We start from the raw sequence: 19639 nt of genomic DNA, 5'->3' as shown, positions 1-19639 counted from the left end.
GACCAAACCAACAAAACAGAACACCTAGAGGGATTAACAATGCTTGCTCGCGCCTGAAAGTGCCAGCTTTTGCTTACACAGTCCTCACTAATGTCTTGAGAATCTCCTAAAATCTATGATGCCAAATTACTTGCAATAAAAATAGATAGATGATTGATAGACAGATGACAGATAGACAGACAGGCAGGCAATAAAAAACAGAAAGGTATGGGAAACTGCTTAGGTCAAACACAGCAGCTCAGAAAGATCATGCCCTTCATTAGGGAGAGTGTTTAGTTCACAATGCCTGAACCACAACTTTCATTCAGACCAAGAGGAAAGGAACCTGGAGAAGCGCCTGGTATCTTGCCTGCCTATCACTGTATGTACTGGAAATGGCCTCCCAAAAAGCTCGAATGGTGACCTCTGGTTCTGTGTCAGCTCTGTGAGACTGTGTCTGTTTCTTGGTACTGTCCCGGCTTCTCTTAATCTCTTCTCTGGCCTTAAGTGTTATAAAAATAAAAAAGTCGGAAAAGACTCACACTGGTAACCACACTGGAGCACTGAGTGGCATTTTCCTTGTTTGTCAGACAAAAGCCCAAGTTACGTCCACATCGGATACTGACTTCTGCTCTGACAGAAGCATGGGGCTGAGTCCAGACGCTGCAGAGCGAGGGAAGACGGAGACCATCTCCCTTGTGCACCTAGAGCCTATCTACAGATCTACAGATCTTGAAAATGGCTGCAAGCTACCTTCCAAGGAAACCCACGAGTGTTGCTTATAGGTTCAAACAAATGAACTCTCAATGACATTCCCCCCACACACACCCTACCCCCCCCCCCCCCGCCCGCCGCCGCCAAGAAAGGTGCTGAGAGCTCTCACGCATTCAAACCTTCCACTATTTCTCTGCTGTGCTACTGAGGAACATGAATACTTGTCCGTTCTTAGGAAGGGTGGGAAGTGTGTCCTGGGGAACTTGTGCCATGATTACACTAAAGAGTTCCTGATATCTATCCTCTATAAGACATACAGAGGATAGATAGGTGGCTTTCTACATACTCTATATATTTATCTTATACAGAAGAAAATAAATGCCTGAGAAATGTTGGGCAGGATGTTAAACTGAAGTTAACAAAAGCCCAGGCCTACCTAAGTGCAAGCCTTTGCCCCCCACCCCCCCTCCACTGAACACCACACTGTCAATCCCTGCCTTTAATAAAGTGCTTGGTGGAGAGCAAATGCTAAACCTTCCAGAGTGTTGCTAAGTGGAGGCACCCAAAACTCAAGATGAAAAGACAGTAATCTAACAATGGATCCTTAGCCAGGCATGAGGCTCCAGCCTGTGTCAGAACTTGGGGGTGGAAGATAGAGGATCATGTTAGTGTGGGCTACACACAGTGAGTTCGAAGGCAGTCAGAGCCACAGAGCAAGACCCCTGTCTCAACAATATTTAAAGCTTGGATACTGGGGGCTGGAGACACTGCTCTGTGTTTAGAACACTCACTGTCCTTGAGGAGGACCCAAGTTTGGTTCCCAGCAACCACATGGGGATTCACAACCTCCTGTAACTCCAGTGAGGGATCTGATGCCCTCTTCTGGCCACCAGGGGCTTCTGCGTGCGCGTGGCACACGTAAACTCACACGACCACACAGTTAACAAAGTCACCTGGCTCCTTGTAACACTTAACAGCGGCCCAATACCCGACTTTACAGATACTTAAAAAACTAAGCTCTTATTATATGCCAAATTTGATAGAAAAATGGTCTCTTTTTTACAAAACAGAAGCCATCTAAGAGAGACAGCCACGTCCGAGGTGTTCTCAGTGGGACTTTAACTCCATAGTTGGCACTTTATTTTAACTCACTAAAACTCTGACCTCTGAGGTAAATCAGCTCGGGGGAAGGAGGAAATGGCAGCAGAGGAAAAGGTGTCAGCTCCTGAAGCTGAAGCCTATGCAAATTCAGTCAGCAGAGAGGCTTCCTGAGAGTCGCTAAGCTGCTACAGGGAATGAAGGAAAAGGCAAACGGGGAAGCGGGGCAGTTGGGAAGACTGAGCTTTCAACAGAGGGCCAGCTGCTGCGAGGAGCTGTGTGTGCTCATGGAAACAGCCATCAACGCCACTCGGGTTAGAAGCTGGATTTCTATACAATGACTTTTACTTCCCGTCTTGTCCAGGTGAGTTTAAAGGTGTAAAAGGCACAGGCGACAGACAGACATCACGGGGGATGCATGTTCCTGTCACTGAGAGCAGCGTTCTGCGTTTTCTAATTACAAGTTCCATTCAGGTGGCTTGAGGTGTACGGTCACATTTCCCCACACACTGACGAGGGTGGCTAATGATTCTACCACACGGGCAGGGTAAATGCAGGTTGGGCAAGGACTAAGTCAGGTTTCCGGGAAAAGGTTTTAAATGGCACAGGAAGAAGATAACAGTAACAACAACCACCACCACCGACTCATCTACACCTTTTCTGTATTTCTAGAAACCTTGGGGTGGGGTGGGGGATGGCACGGGAGCACTGTTACCCATTGTCTAGACCTTGACTTCTATTCTCTTTTACAGTCAGTGTTCTAAGGGCCACACTAAGGAACGGAGCACAAACCCAGTGTTTCACATCCTAAAAACTCCGCCAGAACTTTCCATCTGAGAAAATCACCCAGCAAGTGGGAGATATGAAACTGTGCAACACAAGTCATTCAGCAACTTGGGGCTTGGCCACGACCCGACGGATGACACACTGAGAGAAGCTCTTCATGAACAACTCGTTATCATGGTGCACAGTGCATGGACACATGCCTAACCTTGGACAAACCCTCCTTCCCTCTCTTCACACTACTCAGCGTGTGCCTATGTCCATCCATACTGCAAACCTCCCAGGAACGCAGAGCAGAGGATGTGCCCTGTGCTCAATGCTCAGTGCATTAGATATTCCAGGCCTGAGCCATTCTGTCAACTTTGTATCACAGCCTGCTGAGCCTTGGGCAGCTCCCTTCCCCCTCTCAGCCTTCCCCCCTCCCCCTCTCTCCAGACTGATCCTCCAAACCTCCATAAGGAGAATTGCTTCCCTTACTGAGCTCTCTTTCCCTTAAAGCAAGGCTGTTTCCTGTCCTTCAACCAGAAGCACAGAGAGTGCCTCCATTGTTTGAGAAATGTTCCCTGAAATCAAGGAAACAAAGTCAAACCACCCTAACAGCATCTGACACTAAAATTAGTGAAGCTAACTGGACGACTGGTAACCTGACCGTGGTGGTTTGTGTCTGGGGTTCCCACCCGGCTTTCACAAGACTGCTGCTAACATCACTGTGCTTCTACCCAGCAGGCAGAGAAACCCCTTTAGATAATGAAACGAAGGCCCCAAGGCAACGGAAGTTGCTCAAGGTAAAGGTATAGGAATGTGTGTCTCTGTTACCAAAAGCCTGCACGCCGCTTTTTCTAAATACTATGTGTGGCTGGGATCTGAGATATGAGAACTGCTTTTAGATGTCACTGAGTTTGTGCATTCTCGCCATAAAATATTTAAGGAATACAGCTTATTTTTTTTAAAGTGTAAAAACTTTGCTGGAGAGTGTTGATGGCGGCACACTCTTCTAATCCCAGCACTCCTGAGGCAGAGGAAGGCAGATCTCTGAAAGTTCAAGGCCAGCCTGGTCTACAGAGTGAGTTCTAGGACTGCCAGGGCTCAGGGCTGGGAGGGCTGGGTGGATAAACTCACGAAGAGTCAACAAGCTCGTATGAATGTAGGAATTCAGTGAGCAAATTATACACTCACTTCAAACTAATGGAATGGCTTCCCTGATGGCCAGCACAACCTTGAACTAGACATCGTGTATGAAATTCAGTATGGATCTGGGAGTTCTAAAGCCAAGCACAATTAAAATGATGTCGTTGTCCAGGCTGAGCCATTCAGAAAGAGAGACTAGATCACACAAGAGCATTCTGAAATCCACAACCAACCTCTTCACATCTGGCAACATGACTGTGTGTGTGTGTGTGTGTGTGTGTGTGTGTGTGTGTGTGTGTGTGTGTCTGTGTGTATGTGTGAGTGTGTGTGTGAGTGTGTGTGTGTGTATGTGTTTGTGTCTGTGTCTGTGTGTATGTATGAGCGTGTGTGAGAGTGTGCGTGTGAGTGTATGTGAGTGTGTGTGTCTGTGTGTGTGTGTGAGAGTGTGTGTGAGAGTGTGTGAGTGTGTATGTGAATGTGTGTGTGTCTGTGTGTATGTGTGAGTGTGTGAGAGTGTGTGTGAGTGTGTGTGAGTGTGTGTGTCTGTGTGTGTGAGTGTGTATAAGTGTGTGTATATGTGTGGGTGTGTATGTGTGTGAGTGTGTGTGTGAGTGAGTGTGAGTATTGTGCATGTGTGTGAGTATGTGTGTGAGTGAGTGTATGTGTGTGAGTGTGTGTGAGTGTGTGTGTGTGAGAGTGTGTGTGAGTGTGTATAAGTGTGTGTGTGAATATGTGTGTGAGTATGTGTGTGAGTGTGTGTGAGTATTGTGCATGTGTGTGTGAGTGTGTATGTGTGTGAGTGAGTGTGAGTATGTGTGTGAGTGTGTATGAGTGTGAGTGTGTATGTGTGAGTGTGTGTGAATGTGTGAGTGTGTGTGTGTTGGGGGTGGGGGTGTACCTATCAACACAAACCAGATTTACTATTTTATGTCTTAAGTGAAACTTCATAATATGCAGCCTGTCTCTTTAAAATAATAAAATTAAATTTACATTATCTATGCATGCAATAACAGCTGTAAGGAGCCTGGGTGCCAGGAGGTCACCAACTACACCCTAAAGAAGACTGGGCATTGCTGGGGTCATGTTCCCCAACCTGAGCCTCTGGGGCTTCCATCCGGTCTCACTGAAGGATCAGGTTCAGAGAGGTTAAATCACTTACCCGCCATCACCAAGCTGCTTAGGGGTGAACAGGGATTCAAACACCCTTCTGACTTTATTCTTCAAAACAACTGCTTGCCTCAAAGGCTGAAGCGGTTACCAAGTTGAACACAAACAGGGAAGTAAATACCGAGAAAAACACAAACAGAACTGCGCCTGCCAGCTCAAATGTCCGGGCCTGCGACCTGGTAAAATTTGAGTTTGTCTTTTGAGATGCCTATGTAGAGAGCAGAACCCCTGGGGAGTCCAGACCATAGCACACAACACTGGCCCCCATGGGGCTCAGAAGCCAAGACCACTACTCTCCTCTGAAGACTGGAAGTGATAAGAGAGCAGCTCTCTTCTGGGGGCCACCACAATATCCTCAGGGAGCCCCAACAAACTGTTTTACCTTCCACTGCTGGGATGAAAAGTCAGAGAAACAAGCACTGCTGTAAAGACACCCCTCCCCCCACCTCTTTTTTTCAAGATGGGGTTTTCTGTGTAGCCCAGGCTGGCCTCCAACTCTCAGAGATCCACCCACTCCTGCCTGGGATTAAAGGTGCACACCACCACCTCCCAGCAAGATCCCTTCTTTACTAACACAATACTTTCCCAAAATTAGGCTGCACTTGAGGTGCCGAGGTTGGACCACCCAGGGCAGATGCGTCAGGTGTTTGTCCCTGAGTCAACAGGAAGGGGAGGGAGCTGGCTCTGAAGCTGGCTCTCCTTCGGGACCTGCGGCTCTGAGGGCAGCTGTCTTCCCGTTTCCTATCAGCCTCTGGGCATGCTGGAGGAAAGTGAGGGGAGATTCCCTGCATCCCTTCCAGAAGGCTGACCACTCTGGCTCCTGGGACGTCTGCTGTCTGCTCGGTCCCTGAGCACTGGGTGGGTACGCAAGCCACCTCAGCGGTGCTCTGGAGACACTGGGTGCACCGACCGACCGCACTGAAGCTCTGACTCTGTACTGAAGTCACGTGAGGGCAGGCCCCCTCCTTCACCCAGCTTCAACCTTCTCTGCCTCCAGGACCGGATCCCTGATCTCTGCTGTCTCTGCAGGCCTGGACAGCGGGTTCCCACTTCCTGCGGCTCACCTATCTTCCCAACGGTGACACGACCTCCAGTAGTGACTCCTCGTTTAAGGCCAATGCTGTGAAAGGGGATACAAGATCACAGCATCCCTCTCCCTGGCCTGAACCTTCCCCCTCAAAGCCGCTCCTCCGTGCAGAAAGCTCACCTCCAGGTGCACGAGTTTGAGGAAATCGCCTTAAAGCACATGAGATGTCTGCAGGGATCACTTCCCTAAGGAAAGTTTTACTGGAATTTCAAGCACTCTTCCTTCACAGGTACTTCCTCTTCCGGGACATCTGTCACATAAGCACGCATGATCTTTCACTCTGTTTCGTATCCACACACAGGTCCTGGCTTCCAAAACCAATTAAGTCCACCAGGAAGCACCAGTGTGCCATATAGTTCTGACATCACCTGCTGTGACCCGTCCCCCTCCCCGTTCCCCCCATGAAGACCTGCAGGCCTGGGGTGGGGGTGGGGGGATGAATATGCACTCAGAAAAAATCTTTTCATATACACCCTGCTCTTCCCAGGTCAAGGCCATGAAGACCAAAACACACAGAGGGGGAAGGGAGGTTGGGAGGGAGGGGTGCCTTCGTGAATATAAACTGGCAAAGCTACAACGAATCCTAACTTATAAAACACTGTGATTCCGTCAGCGCAGGCACACAAGTCTCAAACCAACTCCTATAAACTACCATTCCCTGCCATTCCCCCACAGCTCACGGCTTAAATTCACACGCTCAACAGTCGGTAAACTAAGTACTAAAGAAACCTATTTCACAGCTTCCCACAGAAGGTAAACGAAAGGAGATATTAAGGGTCGCTAATGCACAACTATTGGAATCCAAGTAATGGTGTATTCTTCAAACAGAGAAGGGGGATGGGGGGAAAGTGACAAAGAATCCTTTTCTAAGGAACGGGCCTAGTCTCGGTCAACTCCGACTATGTGGCTACAGCTTTAGACCTAGCCCAACTCCCAGGACAGCGATGAAAGAACCCTCGAATGAATGAACCAGTGAGTGGGTACAGGGTGGGCAGAGGTGACTCCGAGGGAGCCCACAAAGGATAATTCTGTTAGACAGGTTAACAGCGTTGCGTTTTACATGGAAGGGCAGGCAGCCTGCATCCCCTTACCTGACGCACAGGCACTTTCTGCGGGGTATTCTGGGGTGACGGGTGGAGTTGTGCCCAAGGCTGGTGATGGGGGTGTGGAGGTGAAGACTGGTGCAGGCCTGGGTGGGGCTGTAACGGAGGACAGGTTGGCAACTGCTGAAAGGGTGGCTGCTGACCAGGGTGTTGCTGGCCGGGTATCAGTCGTTCCTGGATGGCTTGCGCATCCGCGAGGCCGACACCGGGGCAGCCATTTGGTCTCATGTGTCCGGTCAGCTCCCTGGGTGTCGAGGACATGCCCATGAACGGCCGTGGCTGCTGAATGTTTCTGGGGCCCATGTTCCTCTGTCCGATTCCCATGGCACCGGGGGGCTGGTGAGATGGCTGAGGGTGGGGCATATTTGGATAACTGCCAACGTCCATTGGTATCCCAGCACTTCCGGGTCTGACTTGTGGAGGAGGTGTGCCTGCTGGATTACTCATTGCTTTCATGGGTGACATGGGAGGTGGAGAGGCGTAAGTTCCCTGAGGCTGCGAAGGGTGCATAGTTTGTGTGTTCATTTGGTTAAGTGAGCCACTGGAGTGGATGGGCTGCTGGAGCATTAGCCCCTGACCACTGTTTGACGGGAATCCTACAGCATTGGGGTACCTTGGTACGGACTGGTTCATTGGAGTACTGTTTGTAAGGCCTAAATTTTGATTCATCCCTGTACTGTTAACTAATCCCTGATTTAGGTTTCTGTAAGGATACGGAGAATACTGCCCTGAGTTGTTTACGGTAGGGGAGGGGACTGTCTGGCTCCGAGAACTAAAGTTAAGGGTTTGCGGCCTGACAGCCCCTTGTTGAGGAGGATTGGGGGAGAATCTGGGACTGTGGGCAACGGATTCTCCGTGGAGAGCAGCGGGGTGATGGTGGAACTGCTGTTGCACTGGGTGGCGCAGGGAAGGGGCTATGTTGGGGCTCTGCTGGGGCATGTGCGACAAGTGGCCGCCCGGTCCTGAGGTGGCGATGAAAGGGCTTCCCTGACTGAGGCCCTCCTGACCTTGGGAAAACTGGCTCATCCTCTGCTGAGGCTGCTGCATAGAGAAATCCCCACGCGCCAGATAGCTGCCCATCTGCTGCATGTGCTGGGGGTGGCCCTGCGCTGGTGGCCCCGACGGAGCTGGCTGTGGCTGCTGTTGCTGGTAGGGGGCTCGTATCTGGTCTGGTACCTGAACAGCCCGGGGGCCCCACATGGAGCCACCATCCACAAAAGATTGCCCGTGCCTGTCGTTCTGCATGCCGGGATAGACTCCCATCTGACCGCCACCGCTGCCTCCTCCGTGTGGCACCTGGGGGACGGGAGGGGTGTGATACTGGGAGTGCGGAGACGCCAATCCGTTCCCGGGGGCGCTGCCCATCATTCGGTTAGGCTGATCCATCAGATGCATCTTTTGTTCGTACTGGTTATAGTGATCGAAGTGGGTCAGCTTGGTTTGATTCTGGTTAGGGGAAGGATGATGGAGGGACGGCTGTAAGGAGGGAAAACCTTGGTCTATGGGCATCTGCTGACCCATGGGATTCACTGGGTTTTCAGGATAGCCACATTCCCCGAGGCCTTCAAGGCCTTCGCTGAAAATATTCCCATCCTCGCCAAAAAGACTCATCATTCCTGGATCCGCCATCTTCTTCTAACACGCCGACTTCCCCGAACACAGCTTGGGAGCTTGTCTGTGCTTCACTTCTCTGGGTGCTTGTCCTCAAAACCTATAATCCTTAACTAATCTTCTTCATGTCATTCTAAATTTCTTTAATTCTCTTGGACCCTGCAGTGCCGGGCGAAGTCTGGATATAGGTCCTGGAAGGGAGTGGGAGGTGGGAAGAGGAAGAAAAAGAAAGAAAAAGGAAGAATTAGGGACAAATACTGAAAAGCTGCCGGTATTTTACACATTTGAATTTTGTTTCCGTCAACAATACCAACCTAGGCCCCTTGCTGAGCTGTATTTTACAAATCTGGTTCACTTTAAGGGGAACTCATTAGCTTCCACCAGAAGCATTATGATCGGTTACGTGGAAAGGCAGCAAAACACTAACCTTAACCTTAAATTAGTCCATTCACCACACTTCCCCGCATTCCGTTCTTGGACGGAACAGAACAAAAGGACACAACGTGAGGCGGCAGCAGCTGCCACAGCAGGCAAGCAGATGTATGAATATAGCCAGCAGCCCATCTGCAGGGCTCAAGCCCTGGCAATGCTCTACTTCCCAACAGCCGCCCTTAACCTCGCTCCCCCGAGCGGTAATCAGATGAGCGGGGAGCGCGCTCGCGCGCACACACTCTCGCAGCACCGAGGACTGGGAAAAGCCCAACTTAGTTAAATTGACTGGGGGATTATACAAATACCAAAATCAGTCATTTCGTACAAATTAGATATTTACAGTCCACATGCAACTTCATAACGGCAACAGAAGCATCTGACAAGAAAGCGCCCATAATGAGGTTGAGAAGCAAGCCCGAGAATGGCACAATAAATTCATAATTTCATTATACTTAATAGCAGGAATAGACAAGATTTCAGAAAGAGACTACAAGTGAGGCTTTCATTCTCTAAGAGGGCCAATTTCACTCATGGCTCCGGGCCCATCACGATCCAGAGTTGTGGGGCGGGTGATAGCAGGATGGAGACACCCCGGGCTCCCTCATGCCCCACCACTGGCTGTCCTGAGGGCTAAGGACACCCCAGTGACTTCAGGGAAACTAGCTGCAGATGATGATCACTGTTCTTGTTGGTAGAGACAGAGACCTCTTCAGAAACTGGCCAAAACTGGATGGTACTTTAACAGGAAAAAAAAAAAAGTTAAAAATATCCACCAGACCTTTTAAAAACCTGGTAGGACAAAGCAGGACACAGCAGGAGGGAGTTGGGCTAGCAGGCCCATCCCTTCACCTCCTGTGCTAACCGCATAGCTTCCCGGCTTTCTGCCTTAGCTAGAAACTGCTAGATTCGGGGTCAGATTAAAATAACCAATTTGATTCGAAGAATCCTTTAACAGCCAAAAAACAGAAAAAGTGTTTTTGTTCACTGCTTATTGAATCAGCAACCTAATAGAGAATGAATTCACGCAAGAAAAATGCCTAAAATCTTAGACATCTTTGGAATTTAACTCACTGATTTCCTCTTATTAGCACATTAAGCATTGGATGATATTGACCCACTTGGGGCACAGAAGCACAGGAGGAAGCATTTCCAGCGATGCTCCAAACAGACTCAGTCATGAATTCTACTGTGTATTTCTACAAGAATATGCAAATGACCAACTCTGTAAGGAGTCGCCCACGAGACAGGTAACCCCGCTTCTACCTGCCCTGTCTTAACGCATTCATAACACGGAGGAAACTCTGTTTATGGAAATGAAAACATTCCTGCTCACTGTCACAACTACAGACATGACACCCGAGAGGGTCTCCAGGTCTGTAGCTTTCAAGTGACAGCTGTCAGCCAACGTCAAAGGTCTCCTCACTCTGCCACTAACTGCCATATATTTTCTGATCTACCTTCTCCAAATACAGAGGTCAGACAGGAGAGAATCAAGTACACAGGGAAGCCGTTCCTCTGAAAATCTGCTGCTTTTTTTTTTTTTTTGCAAAACAACTAAAAGTAAATCTCCAGTGTCGCAACAAATATTGATAAATTGAATTTTGTGCCTAACCTAAAAATTCTTAAGAAGCCAGTCTTCATTGGCTCAAGGCTCACTCTCAAGGAAATAAATGTTGCAAGGGACTTGATACCAGCTTAAGCCAGCCGTGCAGTCCGCTTACCACAACCACTTATATGTTCTGGAAGATGTTTCTTCATATTCCAACAGCTTCGTCTGCTAGGGCACACCAAGTGTGTGTGTGTGTGTGTGTGTGTGTGTGTGTGTGTGTGTGTGTTGGGGGTAGGAGGGATGTCACTGCCTGGGTAGATCCTGCCCGCCTCTGCCCTGGGGTAAAGAGAGCAGAGGGTCCTGGTACCCTCTCCTTAGGACCAGGAAGCCCAGGGCATTACAGAGGCCGCTTGAAACAGCAGCTGTGGAGTTGACCCTTGCTTTTTATCGGCTAAGGACCCAGCAGAAGAGAGAAAGACGTTGTATGGCAGGAGAAGAGACAAAACAGAGGCTCTCTGAGAGTAATTATACCCGACACTTGGCTTTGTTCCCCTCCTTCCGGTTCCCCACTCATTCCCATTAAGAATCCACTCCCAGAGGCATGAGAAATGCCAGCATAACACGGCATCTAGTAAGCATGTGACCCACTGCAGCTGTGACACTCAGGTGTGCCCCAGGCAGGAGTTAAAAACCTGTGACTGAAGTCTACCATTAGTGACCGCTAGTTCTCTGGCCACCAAAGCCACCTCGTTTCTTTTCTGATGCCTCAGACCAACTGGCAGCTGTGGCAGGAATCCATAACCATGGTCCACTCTTCCGATCTGAGCTAACCTAATTAATTGATTTTGGTCAATTTCATTATTATTATTATTATTATTATTATTATTATTAAGATTATCTGAATGACCGCTTTCCCAAATCTCAGCTGCAACAGATGGTTTTCAGTTTTTATAATATGTTTAAAATAAAACTCCATTTTGAAGGCTTCACCCTTCTCTACATTGCATGTCTACGTTGCCTGTGCCTAAATCACTGTACCTATATGTCACTGTGCCTATATGTCACTGTGCCTATATATCACTGTTGAGTGGGCCACAATCAAGAGTAACAATCAGAAAAATCAGTGGCTATGCATTAAAAGCACGCTCAGGAGAGAAACAAAATTTAATAATTTAACCCTTACGAACAGTATGAAACCGGGGTGTGAACTCAAGAAGAGTTCACAAGATTCGTGCGTGCCGGGGTGAGAAGGGGGGCACGAGACTGCCACCCAAGAGAACTATCAGCACGGGCAAAAGACGCTTAATGCCGGTTGCAAGCAGGTATGAGCTGGCAAGCACTTTTGGGCCTCTGCCCCATGCTCCTCTCCACAGTGGATGAAGAAAACCCTTATACAGGTTAGTGAGGCTCAGAGTCTTAGATTAACGTTTGAATGGCAAACAGTTCACCGAATGGAAAGGAAAGGGACACAGGCAGAGGTGAAGGCTCACATCGGCTCCACGGGAGCCCAGGAAGTGCAGCTTCCTCACCAAACAGAAGCACATTCCTTTAAGGAGCTTTCTCCAGCAGAGCAGAAGTTGAGGAACAAGCAGGAAAGAGGACCAAGTAGGGACCGCTGGGAATTACCCCGGGGGAATCAACAGGCAGGTCTAAACAAGTAAAGAGCACAAGGAGTGAGCTGAGAATGTAGCTCCGAGTAGCGAGAACAAAACCCCGGGCTCGATCCCTCCTACCGCACCTTGTTTTAAATCAAAGAAATAAAAATAGGCAGTAGGAGCAACAAACACACAAGACGTCGACGAGAAGTTATGGATATTTGAGATGTAAATGAGGTCATCATAAGCCAGCTTTTATTAGATAGTGTCACATTGGTTTTCTATTTAATGCCGTGACTTTCCCACCTCACAAAACTTAACCACATCCTAATTACCCCATGATTCTTTCTGGAAACAAGATGGCTTTTGTGCACCTGCGTTTTAATGCAGTACCAAGATGTACACATTTTATCACAGGCCCAGACCAGAAACCTACCAAGGAAATGGGGTGAATTCAAAACACCTTTCGGATGCAAATATTTCCTTTAGTTCAACCACAAGGAAGGCGGCAGGGCCCTTCCATGAATGTTCAGCACACTTTGGCAAGTATGAAGTTGTAGGGGGTTTGCCCTGAGATACTGGGGATTTCTTGGCTTCTGCTAGCTCCACTATGGGTGGCTGTTTCAACTTCTCTCCTTCACCTCCAAAGGTCCTGAAAAGAACTGGCAGCTCTTCATGGAGGGAGGTACCCATCGGCGTTTCCCAAGGCATGCCCAGCATCTGGAACGCAGTGTCTCACCACCCTCACCACGACCCAGAGAAAGGCCACTCTCTGTCGCCAAGTAGACAGCACTATCAAGAGAGGGACGGAATCCACACGGTGATAAGTGAACACACAGAAAATAAAGGGTTCGCTGCCGGGCTTGAATTCAAGCTGGAAGTCCTAAACAGAGACCATGGGCAGCCACCTCCCCACTGGCAACGCAGCCTCCAACAGCCAACTCAGAAAGAGGAAAGTCCAGTGGGCCAAGGCTCGCCTTTGGGAAAGGCGTCTATCCAGATGGCAAACCTCGAGATAAAGGAATCAGGAAATGCCTCCAAATCACAACATCATCACCAGGCGGCTTCAAATCTGCCGCCTGGACCAAGCGGCGCCCTTCCGGAACTCTCTGGCCAAGACCGCCATTTTCTTCCCTGTTAATCCTGGGCGCTGTGGATATGCTACAATTCTGCTGCCTAAGCCAGGAGCTACTAGCCACACATTGCCTTTCTAAAAATCATTAAAACGAAAGAGAATTTAAAATGCAGTTCTGATTCTTTAAAAGCCACGTGAATTCAAGTGCTCAAGAGCCACTCATCAGAAGGGGCCCAGTCGCAAGGCCTGAGTCAGAGCAGAAAGCCCACGGACAAACGTGCTATCCACCGTTCCCTGAAGGTCCGATACAAGAAAGATCGTTGTGAACAGTGACCATCTTGGTCATGGAAGTTTGTATTGGTTCGAAGGCCAGTCCCATTCCCCTGCACTATGCTGTGTCTATTTTTCTATATGTTCATTTTAACTGTACTGTCAACCTATAAAAATCTCCTTCCTCTATTTCCATTTCCATCATTGTAGTTGGGACAGGGATAGTTCTGAGCTGAACAGGAAATTATTTAGAAAGATGGGACTTCCTTCCGAAGGCCTGCATTAGTCCAGATAATGTATTAAAGATAAACCTGGGGGCTAGATGTGGTGGCACACACCTTTAGTCCCAGCATTCAGGAGGCAGAGCCAGGTGGATCACTTGTGAGTTCAAGGTCAACCTGGTCTACTTATCCAATTCCAAGCCAGTGCTACTTACTGAGACCCTGTCTTAAGAACAACACCAAAGAAATAGAGGAATGAATGAATGAATGAATGAATGAGTAAATAATAAGGTGGAAGACAAGGGACTAGTTATGCAATAGTGTAGAGTACATGCTTGGTAAATATATGACCTTGGATTTGATCCCCAGGACCACAAAGTGAGTTTTAAACTTTAACAAAGATCCCAGGGAGGCCTTTTAAAAAAACAAAAACAAAAAACAAAAAAAAAAAACCAGATAATAACCAATCTTAATGATGTAAGATATCCAACACCCTGCATATACAACACTAAACCAGACAAATGGGGGCCCAACCCCAGGCAGCTTGCTGCTGTAGCAAATCCCCTCAAAGATTCTGAACTTGCTCCCCTGTCTCACGTCTGTCTGGACCTGGACCACCACCTCATCCTCATCCTCATCCTCCTCCCTCAGACTCTGCTACAGAGTCAGGCCTATGTGCACCGAAGGAAATGAAATCAGAAGGTGAGTCCTGGGAATGGCCAATCCTCTGCAGGCCACTGACTCAATGAATCATTTCTTGCTTCTTGTGAAATCCTTAAAGACCTTCCCTTGGCTTTCAGGAGCTTGTCTACAAGTTTGGGTATGGCTGAATGCCTGCTCCATCAGATGCCCAAGTACCTCCCCACCATTATGAGCCCCCCAAATCCAGGGACATCAAAACCCTGGAAGATTAAGAACCACCCCCCTGCTCTCTCACCTGCCACATGCTCTCCGGCCCCCTTGTCCCCTCCCTGTGTAGCCTGGCTTCTTTTCCATCTAGGATTCTTGGTCTTGTTAGCACCTGTCTGAGGATGTTTCCAGACTCCCTCCCTCACTGGTATGGCTGCCTAGGCAAGGGTCACAAAGCACCATGCACTCTGCTGCCCTTCTTGTTTCCCTCACTCTTCCTAGAGATTAGAGTCTAGCCCTTTGAATTGGGGTCTGAGGACGGACAGACGAGACCATCCAACCTCAGCCAGCTTTGCAAAATTCAGTCTCAGAGCATCCCTCACCCCCATTCCCACCCTCGGCCCGGCACGTGAAATCTGCATATGAATGTTGGGACACTCAGCTCCCAGACTAGGAGTCTTTCCTCCAAAGCAGCACGGAGGGCCACTCAAAGTGAGAACAAACAATAACAAGTGACACTTGTTCCAGGAAGCCAAGCAAGTGATACAATGATAGAGCCTTTAAAGGAAAAGGTTCTGGTATCTGCAAATGACCAACAACGATGACTTCACCCCAAAAAAGTTTCACCAGTTGTTCTTAGTGGCGGATTTGAATATTTAATAGGTTATGAGCTGCTTACTGATCATTTTGTTAAGGGGAAAAAAAAATCAGTTAACAAGGGTCTAGTGCCACGTTACATAATGTACTATTTCACAGGTTTCTTGCTGAAACCTTTCAGTTATTTCTACATCTAACCTTGAGATAACTGGATATTCTAAACTGCCTCTCAGATGCAAATCTCCCAACCCCCATTAGCTGAGAACTAGTAATTGCTTTAAAGGTAACAATCAAATAGCACTGAGCTAACAACTTAAGACGTTGGAGGCCCCTGGGGCATTTTTCTAAATGATAAAAAATAAAATAACAAAAACACCAGCACTCCCCCATCCCCCATCACAATGCCCTGTCCCCAAGTTGTACCAGTCTGGTATAAAATCAGAAATTACATCCTTTGGAGAAAGGCAAAGGCCTTCACACTTCAGCTTGGCATTCACTGTCACCCCCACCCCAACCCCCAGCCCCACCCCTCCATTACCCCCCCATCCCGAGAACTTCCAGCTCCTTGAAAACAGCGTGAGCCTGAGCCAGAGCAGCACCCCGGCCTCCGTTAGTCCAGAGGCTGTGCATCTCCTACCCATGCTAATGAAACAAATCTAGCATGTTCTTCCTGCTGCATGCAGCTTAGCATGGCCCCGCGGAAGACTGTCACACCGTCTAATAACATCGAGGCTTCAAGATTAAGCGTCACAAGAGTCCTCTATATACACTACGGTAGGATGTCCTTGTACACAGATGAGATGTGTATCCTGAGTAACTTTAACTGACTTTAGATTATAACTGTACCACAGAAGATGGGCGAGCAAAGTGGCAGATCCAGAAATGCGTAAGCCTTTTAGTTAATGTATTCAGGTTGAAGAAAAAAAATTTGACACAAGACTAACATATAAATTTTCTAAAACTTCCTGATGGCCAGTCTTACTTAATGCTATAAAATACCTTGGGATATTATGAACGAAGGGGGCTGATGACACCACGTTTGTCCGGCCTAATGAAAAATAACATTGGAGAATCCTTTTCAACTCCTCTTTTTATCTATTTTGACCTACTGACTTCCTATATGCACACCTGACAGCAAATGGACAGAAAACATTAGAGCCAGGGAACAGATACCTTGGGCCACCCTCTGTCCGGGTTCCCAGGCACCCCAGACTCTTAGAGGGCACACACAGACCAGGGCAAGACGCTGCTGTGGGAAATGGCTTACTTTGTACAGCTGGACCAGCCACTTGCAATGGACATTTCCCGAAACGCTGAAAGGCACCCTTTCTGTCATAGTTCAGAGGGTGTTTCAAAGTGTATTCAATTGGGCTAGAGAGATGGGGATGTGTTTGGTTGGTTGGTCCCCCACCACCACCACCACCACCACCACACACACACACACACACACCAGAGGACCTGGCTTCAATTCCTAGAACCCACATAGCACCTCAGAATGATCTGTAACTCCAGTTTCAAGAGATCCGACACACCCTCTTCTGGCCCCCGTGGACACCAGACACATATACGGAACACAGACATCTATGCAAGCAAAACACCCATACACATAAAATAAGTTTAAAAAGGTAAGTGCACTTCTGATCTCTTAGTGTCTCGGTCAATGTTCAACTGCTGTGACGAGGCACCATGACCAAAAAGCAGGTTGGAGAGAAAAGGGTGTATCTGTCTTACACTCCCATACCATAATCCACCACTGTAGGAAGCCAAGACAGGAACTCGCATAGGGCAGGAACCTGGAGGCAGGAATTGCAGAGGCTGTGGAGGATGCTGCTTATTGGCTTCTCCCCATGGCTTGCTCATCTTGCTTTATCTGACAGAACCCAAGACCATCACCCAGGGATGACACCACGCACAAAGGGTTGGCCCTCCCTCATCAATCACTAATTAAGAAAATGCCCCCACAGGCTTGCCTGCAGACCAATCTCATGGAGGCAATTTCTCAATCAAGGTTTCCTCCTCTCAGATGACTACAGTTTGTGTCAAGTTGAAATAAATCCACCCAGCGTAACTAGCCATCAAGATCCTTCATCCCATTTAAGGGGGGGGGGGGGTGTTGCTTTAGGCAACACTACAGATGAAAACAATTTGTTCGCTTTGCTAGACCAGCACCATATAGAGGAGGGTGGCCTTGTCCACACTTGGGGACAATGGCAAGATCCATAGGACGGGTATAGGTGGAGGTTCCTCGGTGAGCTGGATGACTTTCTAGGACTGACTGATGCCTTAGGCACCAGGCTAATTCAAAAGAGAAAAGTATAGGGATCGTTTGAGGTCAGATTTCCAGAGAAGCGAGCGGTCTGACGACAGACCGACTCGGGAAGGAGGGCTGAAATGTTTGAGGAGCACCTTAGATGCTTTTGGCAGTGGCGAGGAACCTCGGGTGGTTACGCCCACGGCAAGTGCGACGACAGAAAGCACAGCTACACATTCAATAAGGGGAGTGCTCAATTCTTACCTCAAATAAGCTGTGTTGACAAAGTGAGAGGGAATTAAGGCTGTAACACACAGCAAATGGTTTCAGGCTCAGTATTTCATAATCACTTCGAAATTTAAAAAAATTGCAACTTAACACCTACTCTTACTATACACAAGTACGTTCTAGGATAATCAAAACTGTCGGCTTCGTCAACCCACTTGATGTGTCTTTAGGCCAATTCAAGGCTTTGCTCACATTGGTATGTGATTAAGAAAAGCTTTGTCTGCACCGGGCGTGGTGGCACAAGCCTTGAGTCCCAGCTCTGGGGGGGGGGGGGGGCAGAGGCAGGCGGATCTCTGTGAGTTTGAGGTCAGCCTGGTCTGTAAGATGAACCCAGGACAGACAGGGCTCTGTTATACACATTTTTAACTTCATATTTTCCATTGTCTACAGCCAAGGTTCAATCTTTTGGGTTTCCGGCGCAGAAAAATGAATTTTATACATTTTTAACACGTAGGCAAATTTGTTCATAAGCTAAAGCAGATTCTTTTTGTTAAGCTGCATTTTGTAACAAACTTACTACTTCTTTACATTGCCACGTTATTTCAAGCTGGCAGTGAAGGCATGAGTCTGCTCCATCTCAATTGGCCTGAAAAATCACCTAGCAAGCCACTTCTCACTCTGTGCTGTGGGGTGTGTGCGCCTGCGTGCCTGTGTACATGAGCCCGAGCGGACACACTATTACTAAAACAGAAGGTGCTATTGTAACATTTGAAAAGAACTCTTCCTCTCAAATGTCTACAATGTGTTCGTTTCCATCCCCTATTAGTTTTTTAAGGACACCTTAAGTTGGCAATAAGACACAGCTCACTGTGAGAGGTTTTGTGCAGTGATACAAGCTGTTATCAGACAAGAGCATGGCTGTAACGAGTTGAGGCCACCTGGGAAGTCTTATAGTTACATTTGGTACTGGGCTTAATCAAGAGATTACATGAAGAAGCAGTCACCAACTTGACCTTAAAATATAGTCTTTACTAAGACCTCAGACAGCTGCACACCCATTTCTAAGATTTTATCAAACTATATACATCAGCACTAAATAATGACTGCTATTAAAATTCTGTTATTACCCTCAGTAATGACATTTATCGCATATCCCACCCACGTACAAACATCTCAAGTTCAATGTCTATGACATCTATGAACATAGAAAATTCTCTACCTCATGCCCATTTCCCAGAGGTTATTTTCAAAGGTTTTACTATAAAACAAATCCCAAAGAGGTCAACTGGAGAGCTGGAGAGATGGCTCAGTGGTTAAGAGCACTGGTTGGATTAATTTTATAAAACATCCTTCCGGAAGATCCAGGTTCAAATCCCAACGCCTATATGACAGTTGTCAACTGTCTGTAACTCCAGTTCCAGAGGGTCTGACACCTGCACACAGACACACATGCAGACAAAACACCAGTGCACATAAAATAAGTAAATAAATAAATAACTCATTTTTAAAAAGTTCAGCCCAGTGGGATATGACGGTGTATACCTTTAAACCTCACTCAGGAGACAGAGGAAAGAACATCTCTGAGTTTGAGAACAGCCTGGTCTAGCAAGTTCCAAAACAGCCGGGGCTATGTAGTGAGATCTGTCTCAGACAGGCAGATAGAGAGAAAAAAAAAAGAATACATTTAAAGATTTTTCACTATTTACTTGGTTTAATGCCAATCAAAACCAGTGGCAGTGGCAAACGGATCTCAGATTTTCTTCTGTTTGGTGGGTTGGTTGGTTGGGTTTGGTTTTGAAACAGTGTTTCTGTGTGTAGTCCTGGTTCTCCTGGAATTCTACTGCTTACCTGATCCTAAAACTCCGTTAGGAGACAGCTTCTGGCAAAATTCATAAAATACTA

General features: G+C 47.8%; 1 protein-coding gene across 2 annotated transcripts in view; it reads right to left on the bottom strand.

The window, feature by feature from the left end:
- The window catches only part of Chd7 (chromodomain helicase DNA binding protein 7), a 183339-nt gene that overhangs the window by 112634 nt on the left and 51066 nt on the right, over positions 1–19639 (bottom strand). For both annotated transcript variants that reach the window (NM_001107906.4, XM_087548652.1), the window contains exon 2: positions 7048–8861. In NM_001107906.4, coding sequence (NP_001101376.2) covers positions 7048–8688 — 1641 coding nt within the window. In that variant the 5' untranslated portion in view covers positions 8689–8861. The remainder of the gene's footprint in view (positions 1–7047; positions 8862–19639) is intronic.

Source organism: Rattus norvegicus, chromosome 5, assembly GCF_021556685.1.
Source record: "Rattus norvegicus strain SHRSP/BbbUtx chromosome 5, alternate assembly SHRSP_T2T, whole genome shotgun sequence".
Lineage (NCBI taxonomy): Eukaryota > Metazoa > Chordata > Mammalia > Rodentia > Muridae > Rattus > Rattus norvegicus.
The sequence above is the reverse complement of the archived record's forward strand: the minus strand, read 5'-3'. Positions and strand labels throughout refer to the sequence as shown.